Source organism: Ammodytes marinus, assembly GCF_949987685.1.
Source record: "Ammodytes marinus genome assembly, chromosome: 12".
NCBI lineage: Eukaryota > Metazoa > Chordata > Actinopteri > Uranoscopiformes > Ammodytidae > Ammodytes > Ammodytes marinus.
Genome location: NC_137216.1, coordinates 5,899,091 through 5,926,050, shown reverse-complemented (window position 1 = coordinate 5,926,050; position 26,960 = coordinate 5,899,091). Strand labels below are relative to the sequence as shown.

The 26,960-nt window shown below is 45.7% G+C and overlaps 1 protein-coding gene across 1 annotated transcript; it reads right to left on the bottom strand.

Moving 5' to 3' along the window:
* Positions 1 to 1,018: 1,018 nt before the first annotated feature.
* Positions 1,019 to 2,603, bottom strand: LOC307258890 (uncharacterized protein; the record flags this gene model as incomplete). Its single annotated transcript, XM_080038555.1, has 2 exons — positions 1,019 to 1,056; positions 2,015 to 2,603. The coding sequence occupies 2 exons, from the start codon at positions 2,601 to 2,603 to the stop codon at positions 1,019 to 1,021; spliced, it is 627 nt and encodes a 208-aa protein (XP_079894681.1).
* Positions 2,604 to 26,960: the final 24,357 nt, after the last annotated feature.

The window sequence follows — 26,960 nt, the reverse complement described above, 5'->3', positions numbered from 1 at the left end:
CATGAATAGAAATGTCCATTCCAATGATGTAATGTTGAGTAATCTACAAAGCTAACTCAGGGACCTGAAGGTTTTAGCCCAGCAGACTTTTAAGATCTCAATTCAAAGAAACAAGAAGGAACTGGACCGGAGAAGGGAGGGAGGGAGAGGTTGTTTTTATGATCTTGTGTAGAGATAACTCTTAAATACATTGAATTAACATAGAAAGGGTTGCTTTTTCTTTTTTTTTCTCCGATCCATTCTGAAGAAAATGACACTTTCAATTGTAAACGTGCTGTAAAAAACAATAAAACACAACTGTCTCATTTGAGTCACAGAACAATACATAAATAAATAAATAAATAAATAAATAAATAAACATCCAAAAAAAAGTAGCACAGGTATTTTTTTCATAAATAGGCAATAATTATAAATAAATAAGTAAAACAGCCGATGATAGATGTTGAACAAACAGTGCACGACGAGCATTATAACCATCTTTTTGGAAACAGCACCTGACATGCTAAAACACATTGCAGTGATGCTGCTTCTCACGCCCATTGTCTCATTTACATGATCAAGGCTCTTGTTTAACACATCGCCTCGCAGCAGCAGCAGCAGGCTAATGAGCCAGAGTCCCGGGAAAACACTTCAGCGCTGCATGCTTGCAGAAGTATGAGCCCTTAGGAAGTCCATTCAGTCTCATGCCAGTGTGTGCCCCAATCTCTCTTTCCAAGTGCCATCTATTTGGGCTAAAACAATGCCAACCCTCTCTCTCTCCCCTCCCCAGCCCGTGAAACAATGGCTCTCAATTACCAGTCAAACAATAAATTAGAATATTCAAAGCCAGGGAGGAACCAAGGAGTGGATGGAGGTTGAGAAAAAAGCCTCTGAGGTGTGTGACTCGGTGAGAAGTTTGCAAGATGTCGATCGGCCGGAGAGAGAGAGAGAGAGAGAGAGAGAGAGAAAAGAGGGAGGGACAAAAATGCCCTCCTCAACTGCATTCTCCACACCCGGGGTGCCCCATCTCTCTCTCCTGTTAATCCCACTTTATCCAAGAGAGGCGTGCTGTCAGGTCTGGGGAGGGGCAGAGGGAGACAAAAGCAGTGCAAACACATAAGTTTTGATACATTTTAATGACTGTTTAACAAGTCCTGGGTCTGGGGCTAAAGGACAGGGACGCACACTCACACACTTACTGCTCAAAAAGCCCCATAAAGAGGCTTGGGAGCAGATTCCCACGGAATTCGTTAAAAAGCAAGAATACAGGTTCTTGTGTTTTGGTGAAATGAGGCCCATTTAAGGGCAAATGCCTAGGGAACACACCTGGGGATAAGAGTGTGCAGCAGACACACAGCAAGCTGCTTAAAATGGCATTTGCTTTATGTCAATACAGCGGGATTACTGTCTGTGAATAACAACAGTCCTTTCTTTCTGGACACTGAAAAACGATTAGGTTTAAATGAGCCATTATAAGCCTCTCTGTAGGTCTTATAGAAACAAAGATGGAGACTGAAAATGGATCATTCCACTGTGTTTTCATGGTAGCCCATATGACTTGGGCAAAATAGTGTTTATGTTCTCTGTTATAATATGATAATGGCTGGGGCATATTGTTTTCTAATCAGCAAAGACTTCATTAAAGCTTTTAATGTATCAGGTACTTTTAGGTGTATGACTACACACTGTTCCATTCAATGCTTATTTTTATTTAGATGTGGATTCATTGAAAAAAAATAGAAAAGTAAAAAAAAATGTAATGTAATTTTTTTCTATAGATGTGTAAAATGTGCTAGTGAGAAAAGGTATTCTCCGATGTTCAGAACAATCTAAAATCAAAGCAATATCCTAATGAGTCAAGACTATAGAGCCAATAATGGCTTGATCATTGATGATGTTTGATTTAACTTCATGTGAACAGCTTTCAAATCGGTAAAGTAACTTTTATAGTTAACATTTCTGTGATCTGCGACGTGTGACTCAATCATCAGTTAATAACAATCTCATTATGGGCAAATGACGGCGATCAGCTCACCACTTGTGTTCCAGATGGCGTTGGTCTGGTTTTTGTAGCCGTTCTTCATGCACTCGTCTACGTAGGATTTAGGGTCGCAGCCCGACATGAGGATCTCTCTCAGCAGGGCGATGTAGGCGATGGCCAGCCGCAGAGTGTCTATCTTAGACAGCCGCTTCTCGTAGGGAAACGTCGGCACGTGGCAGCGCAGCTCCTCGAAGGCCGAGTTGATGCTCAGCATCCTCTTCCTCTCCCGGATGTTGGCGGCGTGCCGCTGCACCTTGTATGGCTGATGATGGGCCCCCAGCCGCCGCGGCCTATGCTGCCCCTCCTCCATGGGTTCGTCTATGGAGGAACCATCCCCATCCCCATCGGCGCACATGCCCTCCCCCGGAGACTGCACGTCGAGGTCGGTGAAGGTCAGCTGTGCATCCGGGAAGATGGACTGACTGCCGAAAGAGGACCAGGGCGAGAGCTGGCCGGCGGCCGTGCTGTAGTCCAGCAGGAAGGTGTCCAGCTGGGTCTGGAACTGGAAGTTTTGGTCCATCTGTCCCCAGAATGCAAAATCCTGGGTGCCATCCTGGTCGAAGTCAAAAGGGACGTCCTCCATATTTTGAAAAGTAAAATTAAATGATTTGTATTACTATAATTACCCCCAGACAGCACACAGGAGTGTTGGCAGTCTCGCAAGGCAGACAACAGAGCGCAGGGGGTTCGTTAATACACTGCTAACTTCCTACCTGCACTTGCCTGCATCTCTGCTGTGTGTGTGTGTGTGAGTGTGTGACAGACCCATTGGCACATCTCCTGGGTTAAATACTTCCAGGGCCTCCATGTTTCTCAGCGGGTTGCTCTGGCCAATTCTAAAGGCTGAAAGGGCTGCTCTTAAGGACACTTTACCCCCTCCTTATGGATCTTTCATTGCTTTAAAAAAACGAATGACAAAGGAATCAGTTGATCTCCAAAACGACAAAAAGAAAGAAAGCGGGCGAAACACGTGTCCAATTATAAACTTCCCCCCCAAGTAGTCCCGCTAATATTGACAATAAACACTCAGCTGTGTCGCAGTCATTGGAGGGCTTGTGCCGGGCATTATGACGCAGCGGGCCATGCAAACCCCGGTGGCCTCTGAATGGGACTGTTTTTATCTCTTAAAGCTCAACAAACACTACTGTCAGAAACACATGAAAGCTCTTTGTTAGAGCGAAAACGTAACGAGATCCTAATGGTAAGGGAGCGTGTTCTTCTCCTTTTTGCCGTTGGGTTTATTCTGGTCTAGACATATCTTTACGCACTGATGTCAGACACCGAAAAGACCTACATCAGTACGAGATGTAAAATATTCCAGCAGTGTCACCACAACTCATCCCACATCATTTGGGTCTAGTGGCCACATTAATACGATCGTAATTCGCAAATGATATGACTGACTTAAATGGCAAACCATGGAGAGGACGCTGCACACTGTAATTACCCAGGGGGTTAATCAAATAAGCCCGTTCTTTTCTTCGAAGGTTGCACGGAGGGCAGCGCGGGGATGAACTTTAATTCAAGAAGGCTGTTGTGTTTGCTAACACGTGCTTTTGATTTGACCAAGTCCTCCAGGATGCTAATTTGAAGGGAATCTGTTTGTTGCAGTAAACGCAGGGTGGTATGTATGAGGCCCTTTGGCTGTAAGCAGCTGATTTCACCCAGACGACTAACACTGGGACAGGTGAAGCTTGTTGTAACTCATTTAAGCCGCAGAGGTGACGGAGACAACTGCATTTTAATTCATTCTGAAGTGTTATGAATGTCTGCTCTGCGTCAGGAAATGTGTAGCTATTATTATTTTCTTGAATAATTATTTTTCTGTCATACCCGGTGACTGACTCCATTTACCTCAATAAAAAAACAACCTTCCTGCATTTGTTATCCCAGTTCATGCTTGTTTGCTGGAGGTGCTCGACGTGTCCAAGTGTAATACGGCGTTTGGAATTATTGATTCGTCCTAAATATTTGCAGATGTGCGCAGATCATATTGAGAGAGAAATCCAGTATTAAATGAATGTGTTTTGAAGATGACGCACGCCGCACGGACAAGTTGTTTGCTTATATTACAGTCAATGATAATCGTAAAAGGCCCACATAATCCCTGTCGGCATTCTTCTTCGGTGAGTTTGATTTCCCTGCAGGGACCGAGGTATTTGTTTCAGGAAACGCATCAAAGCTACGCTCCTATTTTTCCAAAAAGGATCGAGTTACAAATAGTTAATGAACCGGGAGTTCCAGTGTTGCTCTAACCATTTTCCCTCCCGCTGCTCAATTAACCCACGAGAGTGAAATCTGAAAGGACAACATCCTGATTAAATGGCGGCATTGTTATCGAGCCCGGCATCTTGTTTTAACTCTACACTAGAGTCAATAAAACCGTGCGCAGCGTATTAATAACGCACGGACAAGAAAATGTGTACGTAGTGTTTATAATGGCTGATCTCGAATTTAAAAAAAAATACTTTCTTAACACGCCTAATACCGGATGTCCTCTAATAGTTGTGTTACCACGAATGGAGGTAAAACATTCTATTACTTTTAAATGGCTGTTTAATCACAGGGCTCTCTTTGGCACGGAGCTGGTTAAACTGTGTTTTCACTGAGTGGGACCTGGTATGAATTGGACACTTGCCCCACAAGGAAGGTGTGTTGTTGTGTGTGAGTGCTCGTGTAGGTCTATAGGGTTAAACCCAGAGATTACAAATTAAATCACACCTTTAAAACGTCACATTTGAACCCATAAAGGCCCTGGTTAAAACAAAAAGGTTATGTACCCAGTTTTGTCCTAATTCTGTACAATTAGAATAATTCAGGAACAAGTGCAAAAACCTCATTCGCAAAAAAACAGAAAGATTTTTTTTAAAGGTATCAAAACTCAGGGGCCACTAATGAAGCAGACTATATGTGCCTAGTGATAAAACAAACGCAGATTGTCTCAGCAGTGCGCATGTCTCTACTGTTTATCGGGCTTCCTAATTACACTGAAGAAGAGCAAACTGCCTGCTGTTGCTTTAAGAGGCATACAGGGCCTTGTCAGGACCTTCTGCCGTGTGTCAGCCGCATCCTTCTCCCAGCTGACGGTCCGGGTTTGGTTTGAGACGCGCCTGTCACATTCAGATCCGCCTGAGTGTTTATAAGGCAATTCAAGAGGGCTGAAGGGTTTGAACAGAACGAACGAAAGCAAGCCTTTAGAAAACCTGAAATAAATTAGTAAAAAAGTACAATAAGAATGATAAACTCCCCCCTGAGCTGTTTGGTAGCTAAACATGGGTAGGTACATTTAACTTCTATATACACCATTTATTTGTATTCTTCTCAGTAGCTGTCAGTTTGTCTGTGGTGAACTCATTTATTGACACGCATGCTTCAAAGTGTGGGCTGTAAAATCCCGTTCCAGCCTCACAGTACCGGACAGCGCAGGGGGAAGTCAAGTGCGCCTTGGACGCTGCGCGAGGCCAAAATGCTCCCAATTAAGTCCGCGAGTTTCAAGTTAATTCCCATCTGGGTGTTACTGTGTGGAAAACAAGGATGTTAATGGAACGGCAAATCAAACGGACATCAGATTTGATCCACACCTGCTCTTTCATGTCCTTATAAATGGTATGATTTTGAATCAGTCACATATTGTGGGGTTTGGGGTTTAGAGTGTTGACTCACACGGCTGGCTTGTGTCATTTCCTATAAATGATTGAGCTGTTGCTGAACAGTTAGTGCCAAAAGGCTTTCCAGTCATGCTGCTGCTATGTCTCCATCTTTATTTCATTTGTCTATTTCTCTAAAACTTTCACAATATATCTCTCTCTCTCTCTCTCTCTCTCTCTCTCTCTCTCTCTCACACACACACACACACACACACACACACACACACACACACACACACACACACACACACACACACACACACACACACACACACACACACACACACACACACACACAGTGAAATCCGTGTACAGCACAGCAGACACAAGATAGTCCACTCAACAGCCACCAATGCAGAAAAAGAAACACAACAATTAACATTTCAGGGCTGTGTTCAGTCAGTGACGCACATCTTGTTTGTTTGGGTACCAGACTGATACACATCTTGCTTGTGTAAAGCCTCTGGGATCTGTCTTGGCTGCTATTCTCTCATAGCGGCCCAAGTGTAATCTTCAGCGCCGGCCACAAACCGCTCTTTGATCGGCACTGGGACTGAGCCATCAGACAGTCACGGCACATTGAAGCGATAGCTCAGAACACCAGTTGCCCTTGACCACAGATCGTGGATTCAGATAGCCTCAGGCCTTTACCTTTAAAGGTAAGCTAGCTACACTCAGTCAGCATCAGCACAATGAACAGTATGCACCCGGCTTCAAAGGGCCACTCGAGTCAACTGCAGCGAAATAATGCAGGAAATGCCTTTGCCTGATTGCATGCCAGTCTCTCTTGCATATGAAGTATTTGTGTATTTGGGGTGTAGTAAGACGTTGTTGCATCTTTGGAGCAACAACACATGCTTGATGTGTATTCCTGGGCTGGTATATAGTCGTGTGTGTGACGTGTGCCACAATAAGACAAAACTCAAGGTACTATACTGCAAAACCTGCCAAAGAAATGAATTTTTGATTTTGATGCTTAAAGTCAAGTAGCAGCTCACTGGCTCCGCGCCCATTCCTGTCTGCATTCAGACCCGGGTCTGGTCTGGTAAAAGCATCATGCTCGTAAAGTAGGGCCTTAAGCAAACACCCCTCTGGGCGCACCACCCCTCTCCCTCCCCCTGGAGCAGAGAGCTTAGAGCTGGATCTGATTAAAAAATGGAGCTTGATAAAAACACATCAGTTTACGGGTGTGTACACACTGCATGACAGCAGGTGGTATTTAGATATTATGACTTTATGTGTGTGCAGTGAAAGCGTGGACAACACATCATAAGCTTTCCCTGTACTCCACTATAATATTCATTCATCCCAATGTGTGCATTCATTATGAGACTGTTGTGGTTGTGTGTCTGTAAGCTTGGAATGTGTTACAGGCAGAGCCTATGGGAGAGCACTGATCTGTAGGAATGTGTGGACTACCATCATCAGTGGTGACACCTGCAGAGGCCAGTTACCACATGGCAATACAATCAGCTGACTGCAGAAGAGGGAGTTTAGTGTCAAAAACTGTTTTTTTAAGCACAGTTCCTGAGCTCAAGGACAATGGAACTGACTCAACACATAGAAAAGACCATGTCAACTTTTGGGTCCAATAGGTTCAAATGAAAAGTTATTTCCATGACAGAAAAGTCTTGAGAGACAACAACATCTTACAAACAAATTAAATTGAGCTGGTCACGACCAATTGATTTGGTGGATTCTGGCAGAATGTACCAAAGCCACTCAAACATCTATAGTATGATGGCAACTATCCCTGCGTTCCGAATCGCATACTCTTTCTTTTTTCTAATCTACAGTACATACTACATCTGACGATAAAAAATATCTATTTAGGATGCAGTATGCTACAATTGGGACATACTTTTACTCATTAATTTCATCATAACATCGCGCCTTGATCTTGCCTCTTGCTTTTATATCCGTCGCATCCCTGTTTGTTTTCATATGGAGGCTCCGTCGATGTGACGTCACTTCACATGCGCACTGGATTACGGGTCAGAATTGCCCAAATAGGATGCTGTTTTCAACACATCTGGGGTACTTCTAACCATCCTAAATCTGGCCACAAGAATCGGGACATCCTAAATCTTTTTTCTACCATACTAAATAGTAGAAAGTATGCGATTCGGAACGCAAGGTATGTTTTGTTTCACCTCTGAAAAGATGATGGAAAGTAGATGTTCTCTATGATCAACGAAGGATACACAATTTAATTTAAAGGAGCATTCCAGAAAGAATGCTCAAATTTGAAGCAACTGAGGCCGGCCTATCCCGACTTTTTATTCCCCATACGTTGCATTCACCTGAAACCCTGGATTCTGCATTTCCCCCTCATGCAATGTCATACGGTCTTTCATTAGACCCTGCTTGCCTCATAAATGTCCACATCCTTCAAACTCCACTCCACCAGTTTTTAACAGTTTTTCTCTTGTTTATTTTTTAATTCGAGGCCAAAACTAGGATAACCCCAATAACATCATCACCTTACCAAGCTTCTGAAGACATAATACAACTGTTTTCACAGAGCGAGTTGTCCCACTCATAGCAGTTACACCTGTGGAGCTTGAGTTTGAGTTGAAGAGGGAAAACCTGAAAAATAGGTTAATAATGTCGTAAATCAAGTGAAAAACTCAACACTTAAAACAATGTATGTTGCATGGATTTAATCTCATTTAAAATAACACATCAATATACACAATGCCTTACAGTTATTTTCAATCAAAACATCTTAATTGCAAGGTTATTTCTCCATTTCTGGAGCTCACATTTTTTCGAATCTATCCAAACACATAACTCTGACAGTGGTCGACTGGCATTTGCATGATTTCTAGCCGTGATCATTTTGTTGTGCAGCCTGGAGGTTTCGTTGGGGACAGTCTCGCTGAAACCAGATGTGAATATACGCTCCTCCTGCGACTCCACTTCCATGGAACAAAACACCATCAGGTCCATGGAGACACACACACACACACACACACACACACACACACACACACACACACAGACAGGCCTCGATACTCAGGAGATGGTCTTAACAGGCACTAAAGGGCGTCTTAGGTCACGGCAGAGAGATGCCTGTGGACACACCGGCCCTTAAAGACCAGCTGCTAGCTTTTGTTGTGCACCAGTTTGTCTCCATCTCTTCTTTGTCCCGATCCCTGTTGTTCTGGACAGCGAGAGTGTTGCACATTCCCAACTCCAAAATGAAAGAAGCATTTCTTCTGCTCAGGGTTTTGAGTGGACTCTCTGGATCTGGATTGGCTTTAGAGGCCGTTAAAGAAACGCTGTCACTTAGGACATTCACACTCAGGACAAGCCTCTGTCTGTGGAGTGGTGGATAGGGTATATGGCCGGATCGGGGATAGAGCCCATTGGACACAGAGGGTTGAATAAGTTGTTGAATGCTCAGAGACGAAGGGAGACAAAACAAAGCGTGCATCTCTAATGTGTCACCCTGTCAGTAAACGGGTGATTATCTGATAATCCAATTATCTCTTCTTCTTTCTTCTGTGCAGATGAATGCTTCCCCTCCGCTGACAGATGTTCTACCTCTATGACGGGACTCATCCTTCCCCTTAATGAAAGGAGAAAAGTGACAAGTCCCTGTGCTGTTAACATATTCATCACAGATCGTTGTAGCAGATAGCTAGATCTAATATGATCAAACTAATCCTTTGTAAACCATGTGTCAAGCTGTAGAAAGATGAATAAAATACTAGAATAAAATGTATATTGTATTAGACATTAAAATCAAAACTATTTAATACCAAGAAGATTATTTGAAGTTCAAACAATTTCATTTATTAAGCAAGTTTTTGTGGTTTTACTAGGAATTATTTGGAGTAATTATTTTTTCAAAATAGTTCAAGCAATTTATCCTAATTATGATATATTTTTCAGCTGTGTCTTATTAAGGCTGTCTGAGGGGCAGGGGCAAGTAAAGGGCACCACCAGTCCGACACACTTGTCCCATATTTGGCGATGCGTAGACTTTGTAAACTCTTTGAGTCACTCACCGTGTGTCTAGATAAAAAACCCATAGACAATTGAATGGACACTCTTGAAAATATTTTTCATATTACAATTCATTTATGAAGGTATGAAATCCTTTGTGTCAAGAGAGCAAAAAACACACAAATAAATATTATGATTCCATGCCTCAGATAACAGAGGTCTGTCCAACAAATGTTTTTTTCATTCATATAGTATTTCCATTATGATAAACAATCCAGCGAAAAAAAGCATTAAAATAGATATAGTGTAGGAAAGTCCCATCACGTGCCAAAGAGGAAGTCTCAACTGGCATATGACAAAAACATCTCAACCACGGAGAAAATCCATCTCCCTGCCAAGGATATCTAGGGAGGAAAGAGAGTGGGTGCGTACAGGAGGAACGTAAGACTGTTAAACATATAGAGAGCTCCCATCTGAAAGAATAATAATGATGGCTCTATTATTTTTCCCCGAGTTGTTGGCACGATCTGCATTGCTGAAGAGGAATCACAACTGCGCAGAGGCACTCTTAGAAAAATAAGCCTGGTCCGTCAGTCGTCAGGGATTGTAACATTAGAAGTGTGATTGCAGTGGCCCGAGCTGTATAGAGGTAAAGCTAAGAAAGTGACTAGGGAACGATGGAGAAATGATTGACAGAGTTTTTGAATCATTTACCAAATGCTGTAGACACAATGGGGCGGGTGATAGAGTTTCATTTTGCAGCAGGAGACCAGATATGAGGTTCTTCTTGATTGATTCTCATTCCGACACATATCAAAGAACTTGTTGCTTTCAGCTGAGGCTGTGCCATGGGAGATGGGGTGCACGGTCTGCATTTTTAAGAAGGCAGGAGGCATTGTGTTTACGGGTTGTCCGTCCGCCCGGGCCATTATTGTGAACGTGATATCTCGTGAATAGTTTAAGGGATTCTCGTCAAACTTTGCACACAAGTCCACCCCATTATATATTATATAAAATAGATCCGGGCTGACCTCAGTTATTCCAACTGCATCCAATCGTCCTGGCCTATGTGCGTCGCCGTCTTGTCAGATTTGTACTCCGCCTCATTTCCTCTTACCGAAAAAGGGCATTGATGTGACGTTGGGTGGAGGTAGATACACCCATCTAGCTGACGTATACCTCCGAGGCTAAGTGAGGGCCAGCGGGCGGCTGCTGTCACTCAAGAGGCCACGGCCCTAATTATTCGTACATTTTAACCTCAATACCTAAAAACTAGCATAATCCCAAAAAATGCATTGCGGGATTTTCTTCAGATTTGGCACAGACAATTCACATTTGGACTGGTTGATGAATTGATTCGATTTTGGAGGTCAAAGTTCAAGGTCACTGTGACCTTGAATCTTGGTGAGCACAATATTTTAAGAATGCATTGAAGGATTAGTACAAATTTAGACCTGGACTCAAGGGTGAACTGATTAGATTTTGGAGATCAAACTTTACCACAACCTTACATATTGTGAGGTTGCAGTGATTTTGAACCGTATCCTAGCTTCTTATGGCGCTTTTCCACCGCATGGTATCAGCTCGACTCGACTCGACTCAACTCGCATTTTTGGCGTTTCCACCGCAATTTCATGGTACCTGGTACCTGCTAGCGGCTGCTTTTTTAGTATCGCCTTGCTCTAGGGTCCAAGCGAGCTGAGTCGAGCTAAAAGGTGACGTCGGCAGACGGCCGGCCGCTGATTGGCCAGAGACTACCGTCTGCCGGCTTCATTCTGTTGATTATTCTCCCCTTGATTCTCAACAACTCTCCGGGACTTTTATGTGTATTTTGTCTCGCCGCGTGCAGCCTTCTTTGGCTCGCTTTCATTTGATTTGCATCACAGACCCGATTTTTTTCTCTCCATATATTCGCTAAGCTCACCCAGTTGTGTTGGCTGTTGGGGAAGTTACTTTGAACATACGAGAGGAGACATAGCAGCTAGGCTAAATAGCCTATAGCAGCAAGCTGGGACAGACATGATAGCGAGCGATTACATTACAAGCCTCGGACTGCACTGATTACCTCAATAAAATATTCAGGCTGAGACACGGCTTGCATTTGAAAACACGTATCCTGAAACAAGCACTTAACAGTCAACTTTATCATGCCCGTGTTTACGTGCATATGTACGTGACGCATCCCTACAGCTGTGTGGCAGTCACACATCAGGACACAAACCCTCCCTTTTTGTCAGACCCAAACAAGGCGAGGACCACAATAGCGTCACGTTCAACAGTTTATTAAAGGATTGGGGGAAAGGGAGTGTATGAGCATGTTCAGAGAACGAGAAGAGCAGGTCCGGTATTGCAGATAGGAGTCAGAAGCGTAAGGAAACAGGCAGAGTAACTGGTGCTGGTTAGCAGACGATCCGACAAGGAGTGACTGAAAGCCAGGGTTTATATACAGAGGGTAATGAGCAGGGAATGCAGTGCAGCTGGCAGGTTAATTAGGGCAGGAGTGGATACAGGTGTGGCTGAGCAGAGTGGAGCGGCAGCAATTAGTGCTGTTAACAGGGCAGAGGGAGAAGCTCCTGACAGAACCCCCCCCTTAAGGGACGGCCCCAGAAGTCCCCAAAAAACGTCAAACAGGGCGGGCGGAGGGTCAGAACTCCTCTGAGCGGTCAGATTCCCTGGCCTCATCCTCCGAGGGGGCCTGAGAGGTGCCATCAGGGGCCAGGGCAGGGTCAGGAACTGGGCAGGAGGAGCGACGGGACCCCTTAGGACGACCCCGACGGATGGCAGGCTGGTCCGGGTGCAGACGGTGGAAGTCGGCGATAAGAGTCCGGTCCACAATTCGACTGGACGGCACCCAGATTCTCTCTTCAGGCCCATAGCCCTCCCAGTCGACGAGATACTGGAGGCCCCTACCCCTCCGTCTGGACTGAAGCAGGCGTCGAACGGTGTACACCAGCCCACCGTCAATGAGGCGAGGAGGAGGAGGAGGAGGGGCCGCTGGGACCAGTGGGCTTACATGCACTGGTTTGACTCTTGAAACATGGAAAGTGGGGTGCACCTTCATGGAAGCTGGCAACTGGAGCCGGACTGCGGTAGGACTGATGATCCTCTGGATAGGGAATGGGCCGAGGAACCGAGGTGCTAGCTTACGTGATTCCACCCTCAGCGGCAGGTCCTTGGCTGACAGCCACACCTTCTGGCCAACACAGTAAGTGGGTGCTGGTGTCCTCCGACGGTTAGCCCCAGTGGCATAGCTGGTTACTGACTTGAGTAGTGTGGCACGGGCTTGTGACCAGGTGCGGCGGCACCGGCGAGCATGGGCGAGGGCAGACGGGCAGGAAACCTTTCCTTCCTGGCTGGGGAACAGAGGGGGCTGGTAGCCATATACACACTGGAATGGAGACATACCGGTGGCAGAACAGGTGAGGGAGTTGTGGGCGTACTCTACCCATGTCAATTGTTGCGCCCAAGTCTGGGGCTTACGGGAAGCCATGCAACGGAGCGCCTTCTCCAGTTCCTGGTTCGCCCGCTCTGACTGACCATTGGACTGGGGATGAAACCCAGATGTGAGACTTACTGTGGCCCCTAGAAGATGGCAGAACTCCTTCCAGAATGTAGAGGTGAATTGTGGGCCTCGGTCTGAGACCACGTCCTTGGGCAGCCCGTGTAGACGGAAGACATGATCTACAACACTCTGGGCTGTCTCTCTAGCAGATGGCAGTTTCGGGAGGGGAATGAAGTGCGCCATCTTGCTGAACCGGTCAACCACAGTGAGAATGACAGTCATACCATCCGATGGGGGCAGGCCTGTTACAAAGTCCAGGGAGACGTGGGACCAGGGTCGTGAGGGCACCGGCAGAGGCTGGAGTAATCCAGCGGGTGGCTGATTGGAGGATTTGTTCTGGTTGCAGGTGGGGCAAGCACGGACAAATTCTCTGACGTCCCTTCTCAAGGAGGGCCACCAAAAGCGCTGGGCAAGGAGATGGCAAGTGCGGGCTGAACCCGGATGGCAGGCAAGGCGGGAGTTGTGTCCCCACTGTATGACCCGGGATCTTAAGTTCTCAGGGACGAAGAGACGGTCATCAGGGCATGCACTGGGGCCGGGATGGTCACGGATTGCCTCTTGAACCTCTTCCTCGACATCCCAAGTCAAAGCAGCTATGATACAGGGATCAGGCAGGATGGGGGCAGGTTCCTGGGAAGGGGCGTCCTCCTTCTGGAACTGGCGGGAAAGAGCATCCGGCTTGGTATTACGTGAACCTGGGCGGTATGACAGGGTGAAGTTGAACCTGGTGAAAAACAAGGCCCAGCGGGATTGTCTGGAGTTGACGCGCTTGGCAGTGCGGATGTATTCGAGGTTTTTGTGATCTGTCCAGACCAGGAACGGCACCGTGGACCCCTCCAGCCAGTGACGCCACTCCTCCAGGGCAAGCTTGATGGCCAAAAGCTCACGGTTTCCAATGTCATAATTGCGCTCTGTAGGCGAAAGCCGGCGGGAAAAGAATGCACAGGGGTGCACTTTGTTGTCCTCCTCTGCCCGTTGAGAAAGTATGGCCCCGACTCCCATGTCCGAGGCATCCACCTCGACGATGAACTGTCGGTCTGCATCCGGCATCAGGAGGATGGGTGCCGTGGTGAAGCGGGCCTTGAGGGTCTGGAAGGTTTTGTTAGCCTCTGGGGTCCAGACAAAGGGATGTTTGGTACTGGTCAGAGTGGTGAGGGGAGCGGCGACGGTGCTGTAGTTCCGGATGAATTTCCTGTAGAAATTGGCAAAGCCAAGGAATTGTTGCAACTTCTTCCTATTCTCCGGAACTGGCCAGGAAGAAACTGCCGAGACCTTTGCGGGGTCCATCTGGATATTTCCCTCAGCCACGATGTATCCCAGGAATGACACAGACTGAACATGGAATTCGCACTTCTCAGCTTTGACATAGAGGGAGTTCTCCAGGAGACGACGGAGGACCAGTTGGACATGACGAGTGTGTTCAGACAGGGTTCTGGAGAAAATCAAGATGTCGTCCAGGTACACAAAGACGAATTTATTCAGCATGTCCCGCAACACATCATTCACCAGAGCCTGGAATACCGCTGGTGCGTTGGTGAGGCCAAATGGCATGACCAGATACTCGTAGTGGCCGGTGTGGGTGTTGAATGCTGTTTTCCACTCGTCGCCTTCTCGTATGCGCACTAGGTGGTACGCATTACGAAGGTCCAGCTTGGTGAAAATTGTGGATCCCTGAAGCAGCTCAAAAGCAGAGGTGAGTAAGGGCAGAGGATACCGGTTCTTCACAGTGATGTCGTTCAGACCTCGGTAATCAATGCAGGGCCGAAGAGAACCGTCTTTCTTTCCCACGAAGAAGAACCCGGCACCAGCAGGAGAAGAAGACGGGCGGATGATACCAGCTGCTAAGGAGTCCCTGATGTAATCCTCCATGGCCTTTCTTTCTGGAGGAGACAGTGAGTAGAGGTGACCCTTAGGTGGAGTAGATCCAGGAAGAAGGTCAATGGCGCAGTCGTACGGACGGTGTGGGGGCAGAGATGTGGCTTTGGTCTTATAGAACACTTGCCGGAGGCCATGGTAACATTCAGGAAGGTTAGAAATGTCAGGGGCAGTGCTGGGGGGTACAGAGTTGGTGGGCAGCGAGGCAGCACGCAAACAGGTCAGGTGGCAGTCATCTCCCCACTCTTTGACAGTTCCGGAGGCCCAGTCGAGGTGAGGATTGTGGAGACGGAGCCATGGGTGACCCAGGATTAAGGGTTGGCCCGGGGAGCAGAGTAGGTGGAAGCGGATGGTCTCTTGGTGGTTGCCTGACACCAACATTGAGATGGGGGCTGTGATGCTGGTAACTGTGCCAAGTATGTGACCGTCCAGGGCCCGGGCTGGCACGGGAGCGGACAAGCGGTGGCTTCCCAAGCCCAGCTGACGAGCAAGTTCTGTGTCCATAATGTTTGCTTCTGCACCAGAGTCCACCAGGGCTGCCAGAGTGTGGGTTGTATCAGACAGGTAAAGACAGACTTGGATCAGGGTTTTACTATTGGTGGAGGACCGAATGTTCGATGAGCTCAGCCGGATTCCTCCTACATCCGGTGAGCTCCGGCTTTTTACTGGACAGGTGGCGGCTCGATGCCCATCACCGCCACAGTACAGACACAGGTTAGAGGTGATGCGTCGCTGTCGCTCTGCAGGGGTTAGTGAGGCGCGGCCGATTTCCATCGGTTCAGGCTGGTCTGGCTGGTAAGATGGTGTGGCAGAGGAAGACGGGAGAGCGGTCGAGCTGCTCCGTGTGCTGGTGGATGGACTGCTGCGCCCCCCCTCTCGACGACGGGCCTGGATCCTGCGGTCGATGCGGACAGCCAGAGCCATGGCTTCATCGAGGGTGGAGGGTTGATCATGGGAAACTAACTCATCCTTTATGTAGTCCGCTAGGCTGTGGAGGAACGCAACCACCAACGCCTCCATGTTCCAGGGGCTCCGACTTGCCACTGTACGAAAATCGATGGAGTAATCCGCCACGGTCCTTCTGCCTTGGCGAATACTCATCAGGGTCTGTGATGCCTCAGCTGCTGTGGATCCCAAGTCGAAGACCTTAAGCATCTCCTCGGCGAACAGGTTGAAGGCAGCACATGCAGGGGTCTGGCGCTCGAACTCAGCCGTTCCCCACAGTCGAGCCCGTCCCGTCAGGTGAGTGATCACATAACCTACTTTAGCCCCCTCAGTGGCAAAGGTTCGGGGTTGCAGGCTAAACTGGACACGGCAGCTCGTCAGGAATGCTCGTACCTGAGTTGGGTCACCATTGAACCGCTCAGGATTGCCAATCTTGGGTTCGGGGAAGGCAACAACTGCGGCGGCAGTGACCGGGGCAGAGGACACGGGGGCTGGGCCGGTGGGCAGACTGGCTGAAGCTGACGGAGGAGTAAGGTTGGTGAGAAGTTGGATAACCATGGCAAGTTGTTGTTGCTGCTGCTGAATCTGTTGTTGCTGCTGCTGGCTGACCTGGAGCAGAGAGGCGACGTCATCTGTCATGCGGTAAACCTTACTCTCTGTATGTTCCAGGCGCTGCATGGCGGCGGGTTGTCCAGGGTTGTCGAGTTCCATGCTGGGTGAGACGTGCGCTGGGTCCATGTTTGGTCGGATCGTTCTGTCAGACCCAAACAAGGCGAGGACCACAATAGCGTCACGTTCAACAGTTTATTAAAGGATTGGGGGAAAGGGAGTGTATGAGCATGTTCAGAGAACGAGAAGAGCAGGTCCGGTATTGCAGATAGGAGTCAGAAGCGTAAGGAAACAGGCAGAGTAACTGGTGCTGGTTAGCAGACGATCCGACAAGGAGTGACTGAAAGCCAGGGTTTATATACAGAGGGTAATGAGCAGGGAATGCAGTGCAGCTGGCAGGTTAATTAGGGCAGGAGTGGATACAGGTGTGGCTGAGCAGAGTGGAGCGGCAGCAATTAGTGCTGTTAACAGGGCAGAGGGAGAAGCTCCTGACACTTTTAACGGCCCGTAGCAATATTATTCTACTTCTTTTAGCAAACAGATACAAGGGGAGTATTTTCTTAAACATTTCTCATCCGTGTTTTTGGCGGTTGGTTCAGTTAATAGTGCAACAACTGCTCGTAATTTCTGCTTTGCTACTTGACTCCGGAGTTGGCTTTCAGCCCCTTACGACAACCCCGCCCACGTTCAGGAGGTACTATTTTCGGTGGAAAACGACCCGTGCTGCTACCAAACCAAGTTAAACTGAGTCGAGTTGAGTCGAGTCGAGCTACATTTGCGGTGGAAAAGCGCCATTATTAGTTTTACCTTCTTTAAAGCATGACCATCCAACAATGTACTTTCACCGTTAGGCAACTGTATGCCAGACGGTATTTTTAGTCATATTCTAATATAACCAACCTCTAAAGCCGTTGAGAGGAAACAGATCAGTCATGTCATGCAATCAAAGTTGCACTGTAAGTAATTGATATATTTAAAGTATTTTCATGAACGCAGAATAGCAGTTTTCTGTGGAAACCATCACTTAATCAGCTGGTCTTTGCTGTTATTTTGGATCCACAGAGAAAGTGTTAAAAACATTCTTAAAAAGCAAACTAGCTTGAGATGTGGAATACTTGAAAGATGAGGTGTTTACAGTTTGGTGATTATTCATATTGGAATTAAAGTCTTCATTCTTTGATGCTTGATCTTTCCACACCACCCTGCAGCCTTCAGATTTTAAAAAACAAACATTTTGACTGAGCATCTGCTGCAGTCATTTTCCGAGTTGTGTTTCATTCATCCTACACAGACAGCAGATAAGTGCATTGGCGTACAACATGCCAATATTTGAAAGTCCATTTAGCATTTAACGTTTGTGTGATTGACAGATTATCAAACACTGAAACCAACTCTTCTGTTTTCTGCTCATATAGGTACAAACCATTGCGAACAAGTCCTTCCTATCTTTGCCTCGACCGTGTGACCTGGGCCTGGTCCCGCCCACACGTTCATTCAGAACTAAAGCCTGCGAGGCACACAAGCATTTTTTAATCAACGTCAATGAATTAATCCTAGCCTCAGAACAGAGCAAAGTCACACATTGCGGCTCACACCAAAAGCTCCAGCATCTGAGAACAATTAAAGGTCTGGTTTCCATGAGAGGCTGATTTGCAAGTTGACAGTTGCAATGGGAGAGTGCACTCCTTTCCACCTCCCACCCTCCTGTGCCCCACTGCCTGCCCCTGAATCATACAACCAGACAACACGCATTCCTAATGAGGCCTGAGCGATTTTAAAGCACAAAGTCACAGAAAAAAAACTGCTGATAATGAGAGCAGCAACACTGCAAATGTTCCGATCCATTTGCAGGAGTGAGAGATGCATTCCTGGCTGGTACGCCATGCTTCCTCCCCTATGGCAATAGCTAAATGGCCCCCAGAGAATCCAAATGTAGTATGCATTTGATGCTTGCACTGCATAGTATTTTAATGCCATAGGTTTATCCATCCTCCTTTTTGTTTGACATTTGAAGAGATGGTTTGAAATGTTTTAAAATTATTTGAAATTAAATTAAATTAGCTTTTTTTGCTGAGAGTTGTTAGAAGGAGATGCACATGTAAAGCCTCCAGGTGGTTAGCTTAATGTTAAAGAATCTGCTTTATAGCGGAATGTGTAACCTTAGACACAGCCAGGCTAGCTGTTTCCCCCTTTTGCCAGTCTTTATGCTAGGGAGCCCCTGTTGGTCCCACAGCCCGTTGTTCCCACACTAAGTAATCCAACAATGTAATAGAAAATAGTATTTCTGTGTGTGAGAGTGGGTGTGTGTCACTCCTATTCTAACCTCTCCCTGTCCCCTAACCCTAACCACCCAGCTGTGATGCATGAAGCTAATTGCCAATTTCAGGAACATATAGGGCTGTGGGACCAACAGGCTGTGGGAACATAGGGAGGATCCCAATGGCTGTGTTCGGAAAGCCATACTAGCGTCCTACATCCTACATACTCACCATCTACTGTATATACTACATACTGTCTACTCAAAGATCGATTGTGTATGCGAGGTGCGTCAAAACGTTTTCAGTTAGAGGCTGTGTTCGGAAAGCCATAATAACGTCCTACATCCTACATACTCAACATCTATATGCTACATACTGTCTACTCAAAGATCGATTGTGTATGCGAGGTGCGTCGAAACGTTTTCAGTTGAAGTATACTCAAGCAATAAAGAATTTCTTCTTCTTCTTATAAGATTCCGGCCGTTTAGACGCTGTTTAGCGTATTGCCGCCCTCCACAGGTTAGATATAGAACTAGATTTTTACATACAGTCCTATGTTGTGCAGGAAATGCAGAATTGTAAATAAAGAATTAAAAAAAAAACTTCCTTGTCGTTTCAAAAGACGCAATGCATTGTTGGGCGGTTGAGTATGAAAAGTATCCAATCGATCCATACCCAAAATCTTCCCGGAAGTTAGTACTCATCCGGGCATTTCTCGCATACCCAACCGTCACATACTCAAATTGAAGTCAAAATGAGTACGAGTTGGACGTTAGTATGGCTTTCCGAACACAGCCGAAGTATACTCAAGCAATAAAGAATTTCTTCTTCTTCATAAGATTCAGGCCGTTTAGACACTGTTTAGCCGCCCTCCACAGGTTAGATATTGAACTAGATTTGTACAGTCCTGTGTTCATCATCTGTGTTTTAGACCTCTTGTTTTATAATTATGTTTTGAGGTGGAGGATCCCTCCGATGCTCTCTGTCCGGCTCATCAGACAGCACAATTTCTCGCATACCCAAACTCGTATACCCAACCGTTGAATACTCAAATTGAAGTCAAAATGAGTATGAGTAGGACGTTAGTATGGCTTTCCGAACACAGCCATTGTGTTTGTTTCCTAAATGTTAAACTATTGCTTTAAGTGGGTGATGAATGTGTAGCTGACGATACAATTATGTCATACATAATGTTGAAACTATTTGGCAAAGTAAATATTACATTTGCATAATTTAAGCTGTATTATTTGATTTCAGCATTACTTGAGTGTGGCTGCCAGTGCTTGAGAGTTTCTACCTCAGATCTCAGACCAGCTCAGTCATGATGTGTTTGGTAAAAGGTTTCACATCTTCCAGGACCTGCTGTGCAAGGCAACTAACATCAGCAGTGTGAACCTCTTCAAAGGTGGAGTCAACGATTCCTGAGAATGCTTGTTGTCAAAATCACTTTTTGTCAAAAACTGCGTATATCTCCTCAACATCGACTACCTGTCCGCCAGAAAAATACACAGTTAATACACAGCCTAGGCTCTGTAAACATGCATGTATGATGGGCCCCCTTTGTTTACATACACTTTGTTAACGTGTTAACCATTTACAGAGCCTATGCTGTGTATTAACACCAGATTTTGTTTCAGGGAACACACAGTCTGGACAGGTAGCGGATCGTGAGGAGATATTTAATGACAACAGGCGTTCTACAGAATCTCTGATTCCACCTTGAACTGTATAATGTGAAGCAAGGAGCATGTGAGCTCAGCAAACCCTCCCAAAATATAGAAAGTGGAGAAAATGATGCCCTTGTCAAGGTTTAATTTGGTTTAATTTGATTATGGTCCAGATCCAAGTTTCTGCTGATTCCTCAGAGGTCAGCCAGTTTTCAGATTGCCTGGACGGACTTGCTGGGCAGAAGTCTCCCAAAGAGCCTGTGCAACTATACTTGACCCACGACCTCCTAGTGCTTGTGGCACGATGCTCTAAAATTTAACTGTGAGAAAGAAGAGAGGAACCAGCACATAAAAAGCTGAAGATGGTTTTGTTTTTGTGCCTCATTAAATGTATTTCTAGAATGTTTCTCAAAAGCAGATTTGTTCTGTCTTTGTGCATGCCTGTTTGCACACCATTATTTCAATGGCACATGAGGATACACTGCACAGAGCCTGGATTTTTTTTGTGACATCTAAATGTACAACAGTTCATCCACTCAAGCTTACAATCTCCTGTGATGAGTGAAAGAAGGAGTTGACTTCATCCAGGAGTAATGTTCTCTTTCCATTTGAGACAATCCCACCTCAGTCACACGCACACACGACTTCCCTGATATGTATGGATCCAATCAGGCTTTAGGTGTTGCCATCTTCTCACTGGCTCTACCTTTGCCAAGGACTAAAACCCTTTATCCTTGAGTAGGCCTAATCTAGGAACATTAGACAATAGCAAAACATCTAAAAATAAAGAAGAAACACAGAGATAATGAGGTGCGGTGGAGGAGAGAAGGAATAAAGGGCCGGAAAAAATAAAAGGTTATAAGAAACAGATTGTTAAACGTAAACACCAATCAGTTGACAGGAGCAGAAACAGGAAATCATATTCCCAGGAGCTGGAAAATGCATCCATGAGAGAAAAATAAGAATCAATGATTCATTGTACTTGGCCTGCCACAGTTGCATGAGGATGGTTGGAGGGGGGAGTTCAATAAAAGAGGAAACAAAGAAAGCTAGAGAGAGAGAGAGAATCAAAGAAAGATGGAGGACATAGCAGGTCAGGAAAGACACCCAGCACTCCGGGGTTTGTTCCCTGCTCTGCCAGATACCACAGGAGCTTCTGTCTTGGTTTTACGGAAGTCGCTCTGCCACCATCTTTTCCCCACTCTTCATCTGGCCTCCAGTCCCTCTGTATGGACACTGTGACGGGGCTGAAGGGTGGAGCATAGCGGCACAGGATGCCAGGGATGACTTAAGGTTTGAATAGTCACACATGCTCTTCACGCATTAAGTCAATTTCTGTGTATATATTTCTATATGTGATGCCATGCTCTGTATATTGGCCATGGTTTAAATAATACTTAAAGGAATACTTCTAAAAAATGTTTGGGAAATGTACTTGTTCGCGAGAGAGTTAGATGAGAATATAGGATACCATTCTCCTATTTCTCCATTTATTATGAAGCTACAGCCAGCAACTGGTTAGCTTAGCTTAGCTCAAAGACTGGAAACGTTGGGAAACAGCTAGCCTGTCTCTGTCCAAAGGAAACTTACCAGCACAACTTGTCACTTTCACACTTCTGTACATATTAAATAAATGGGAGACATGTTAAAGGTGGAGTATTAAATTAGTAAGCTGTTAGCCATGCTAGCTGTTTCCCCCTCTTTCGCATATTTTGGCTAAGCTACGTCAACCGGCTGCTGGGTGTACATGTAGCTTCCTTTAGATTGGACTCATAACAGTGATAAGCTACCAATATTCTCATCTAACTCTTGACATTAAAATGAATAAGCTTTTTCCCCCAAAAAATTTCAAACTATTCTTTTAAGGCGTCAGCGTTCTCCTCGGCTGTGCAATGGATTCAAAAAGCTTTAGCACATGAGAAACAACAACTGTTCACCACTAAGGAACACAAACATATTTCTACACAATACGAGAACATTGAAACATGCTGTTGTGACAGTGACAGAAGCCCCACAAAGCCCTTTGTCTCCTCCTTATTTGGTGTCGGTCTCCTTGTCTGTCTTTTGGAAGAAATATAGTTAGCTGTCTGTGTTTTGTGGAAATGAGCAAAACATTTGCCACTGTGATCAAAAGTGTCGGTGGATTTCCTGCTGAGTCACCTGCAACACTGGAGCCATCTAGCCAACTTGATGAGTCATTGCATTCTTGCAGCAAAAAGTCATGAGCGGATAAAACCCCAAACCTCCCAATTATTGGATTAGCATCAAAAAAGAATATTTGTCAGTTACAGCAAAAATGGTCAAAAACAAAACGTTTGAAATGTTGTCTGTCTGGCTGAATGAGGGGAACCACAATTTTTTTTTTTAATTTTCAGTCACTTCAGACTATCTAAAGGGAAATATTTTTGGTAAGGGTTTCCCGGTCCCTAAATCTAACCAATGAGAACACAACGTTTCATAATACAACATGAAACCCTTCTTTGGCAATAAAACCCACTGTGTCTTCTCTTGAAATGTAACAAACATAGCAAGCTTGACAAGGGTTCCTGTCGGGACCCAGTGAAGATAGATTGGATGCTCTTACTGTTTTAGAGAAGTCGTGCTAGTACATTTAAGATAATATACAACCTAGTGTCGTTCTATAGAGGGAACAAAGGCAGGGGAGCCCCAGGGTAGCTGAGCACTGCAGCCCGGGGTTGTGACCTGCTTTAACTTGAAGGCCTGACCTCATGGGCAGGAGGAAGCTCGGCCCCTTACAACCTGGAGACTGGAAGGAGGGGGGGGGGGGGGGGATGACCAGGCCAAACTGGCAAGAGTCACAGTGTTTTGGGGGCAATGAAAAATAATTTCCTCCTGCAGATGGGCCCCCGGGGATGGGGCTTGGCCCAGAGCAGAGCAGCCTGAGCCATGAAGGAGGAATTCCAATGCAACTGACTGAAGAAACGTCAGAGAGAAAATGTCAAAGACAGACAGCGGGCGTCAGGGCTGCTGCTATACCCCAAAACCTGTTTACTCCATACCTAGATTATTAAACTGCACTATGAAGGAATTCAACATCCAGAGTTAGTAGGGCCTGAGTCAAACAACAGCAGGCATTAAGTCACTAATGTGCAGCGCAGAACTGGTCAAGTGGGAGCATTTAATTTGAAAACCACCGTTTGGAATATATTATGCAATAGGGACACTTTCTTAATTTCACCATGATCTAAAATGAAGCGCACCTCTTGTTTGGTGACCAACAGAGTTCAGTTACATTTATGGGTAAAGTGATACTGTTTATGAAACAGTTATTAGGGAGCTTCAATATTCCGTCATTATTGGAGTGGACATTGAAAAATAAACTCACGAATGCATGAGGATTTGTAACATCCTTTATTGGCACGCTGACTTTAATGTCAACGGTTGACTTTTTACTTTTCCAATTCAGACACTTACCTCAAGGAATTGATCATCTGTAGGAAATAGTTACACAGTTAGAAAAGGAAAAAGGCTGAGATAATCAATCCATCTAAATTTGAGTTCAATTCAAAACATACCAGAACATGAGATCATAAAGAGAAAGGCCAGGACAGAAGAAGAAGCTGTCAGCTTATGATGACCTTGCCCTGTCCACTGCATATATACATATAATTGGACGTGATTAGGCAGCTGATGAATGAGACAGTGATTGTGAAGCAGGAGTGAATTAGCTGCCGATCAGCCAAACAGAGCATTTTTGGGGGGCATAAAAGATAATATGTTTGGGTGTCACATTTTTGTGATTTTAAATGAAGACATGAAGAGGATAAACAACTGTCAGCTGCCATTTTATCACAATCACTCAAACTTCTATCATTAAAATAACATATTCGAATAGTAACAGTATACTGTATGTCCAGCTTGGTGTAGCTCATCTCTAAATTTTTCTCTGCTTTGTTCTCCCCCACATTTGAGCCACCACTATGGCCCCAGATGTATTTATTGATACATTATTAAGACAATAGTGCTTGGTCTCTCTTTTCCACACGTTTCAAGGGACACATGGTCCTTTCAAACTTTGTATAACGATCAAAAAAGACAAACTCAAGTAACAAAAAGAAAAAAAAAATACCCAAATTACAGTTGTGTGTTTTTCTTCTTCTTCTAGTTAAACAGAACCATGGCAGAAATTAGACTGAGTGACTTTGGCAGATTGCACACTGGCGAGCTGTTCCGGTATTCTCCTCTTGTTAAAATCAGCTGGACATTTGAAAGAATGGAAAAAAGACCCTAATGGAAAATCCTTTTCCCCCTCTGAACGTCCATCCCTTTTGTTTCATGGGGATACGATGATTGGTATTTTAACAGGGCATCTGATGGCGTTCTCTAAGGTCAGCTTGAGGCCTAAAACTAAAACTGAGGACAAATGTCAACAAAAGCAGATTCCACGTGCATACGGAGCTGCACAATGTGTTCACAGCTGTTGTCACACAGGAGCCCATACTATAATCTACATTATTTGAATTCACACCATCCACTTGACTGGCTTTTTCTTTTCCGACGGGGAGACAAGACAGGAGAAGACTCAGCCGGGTCGTGACCCCCTTCTTGAAGCCGGCAAGTTTTCCACTTTCCCAGCCGTTAGTTCCAATACCCAGACTTCAAAGAGCAACATGAAAAGGTAGAGATATCTACCCCAGCCCCAAAATATCCACTCCCCGTTTACACAGGGGGGAAAAGTGGAGCAATGTGGTTCATATTATTTGATAAGCATCCCATATTCTCCAAGGTATTTTAATGACCGCGCGGCTAGTGCTTTCATGCTGCTGGCGCTAACTCTCCAATGACACTTATAGGGGGCACTGCGCATGGAAGGGTCTTGGGCAAAAAAAAAAGATAGGCTCGCTAGATCTTTAAAACACAACGACACCCGGCCCCCGTAGACATACTGTAGCTCTGGTATGATGGTAGAAGAAGAAGAAGATCACTTTCCTTTTCTTGCCAGACCACTGGTATTCATTATGTGTCTTCCTTTTCCATCTGTCCGTTTATTTTTCGCTGTCTGGAGATGTCAGGGCGAGCGTGTGTTCTCGCCCTGCCGTGACTGTACCAGTGTGTAGTGATGGCCGTCAGCGGGGACGCGTTGTGTATTGTTTTAGGCCGCGCGGCGTGCCAGCTGTCATGGATGGCCTTGGCGGAGCTTTTTCCCTCGGTCTGTGAGGTCTTCTGGCTGCAGTGTCAAACCCTTACACTGATAAGTTCAGACCCAGAAACAAAGGGGTCTCGCCACGGAGAAGCTTTTTCATACCATCAGCATAAAGATCCATCTGAGCCCTGACGTAGGCCACCCAGGCACTGCTGTCTGTCTGTTTGGAGTGAGTCACTGAAAAAACTCACACTGTATATATACATTGAGTAGAGATACATCTTTAGACTCCCATTGTGCCAGAAATTCACATTGATTTGGTATCTTTCATGCTTGCTGAAATTACCTTTTGTGTACCTGACAAGACACAGAGATTGCACATTGTTATTGTCAACAGTTTGTTTCTATGGACAGTCCTATAAATCCAAGCCAAGTCATCTCAAATAACACAGAGCAGAAGCTTTTCCAACTCACAATCATCCCAAACTTTTAGTCATGGTTTAGTCCAAGTCACACCAAAGTGATTGCACAAATACCCAGCGGCACAAATGGGATACGACCGATAAATTCACCATAAAACAAACTTATTCAGACGTGTGACCTCTACGGAGCGTAGGAGGGAAGTTTCAAGGCAGAGCTGAATGGACCAAAATGTCTTGCCACTTTCCAGGCTGCTGTGCCGTGACCTCGTCATCCTACAGCTGCATTGTTTTTGCACTTCTTCAAGCCGCACCGCAAAAGAAGCCAAGTCTCACCCTTCAGGGGTTGGGAGTTCGGCCTCATTTACCGACATCAGAGTTTGTTTGTGTGGGTGACTTATGGACTTAGTCTTCTGGTATGTTCTTTTGTGGTGATTACAAAAGGCGCGTACAGTGACTGGGGGGACGCTTCCACCGAAAACTGCCACACAGCGACCTCTTTGTTTCAGATAGATGTTCTGGGGAGGGATGGAGGGATGGAGGGATGGAGGGAGGGAGGGAGGGAGGGATGGAGGGATGTGGCTCTTAACACAGCAAACACCCAGGTTCTCCCAACATACCAGCCCCCTTCACCCCCTCCCCTCTCCCCACCTCCCACACTGTAAACCTGCCAGTCCCTCTGGACCCCTCTGGCGTCTTAACAGAGTCAAACAAAAAAAGCCCTGGATCCAAACACAGGGGATTTTAACTGACAGATCTGGAATATGTATTTCTCACTCCGGTTCATAGTGTGTATATTTTGGGGGGAATAATACTTCTGAGAATCCACATTTTCCTTCCCTCTATAGGGAGCTGCGAGAGCGGGGGAGCGTGTGTGTGTGTGTGGGTGGGGGGGAGATA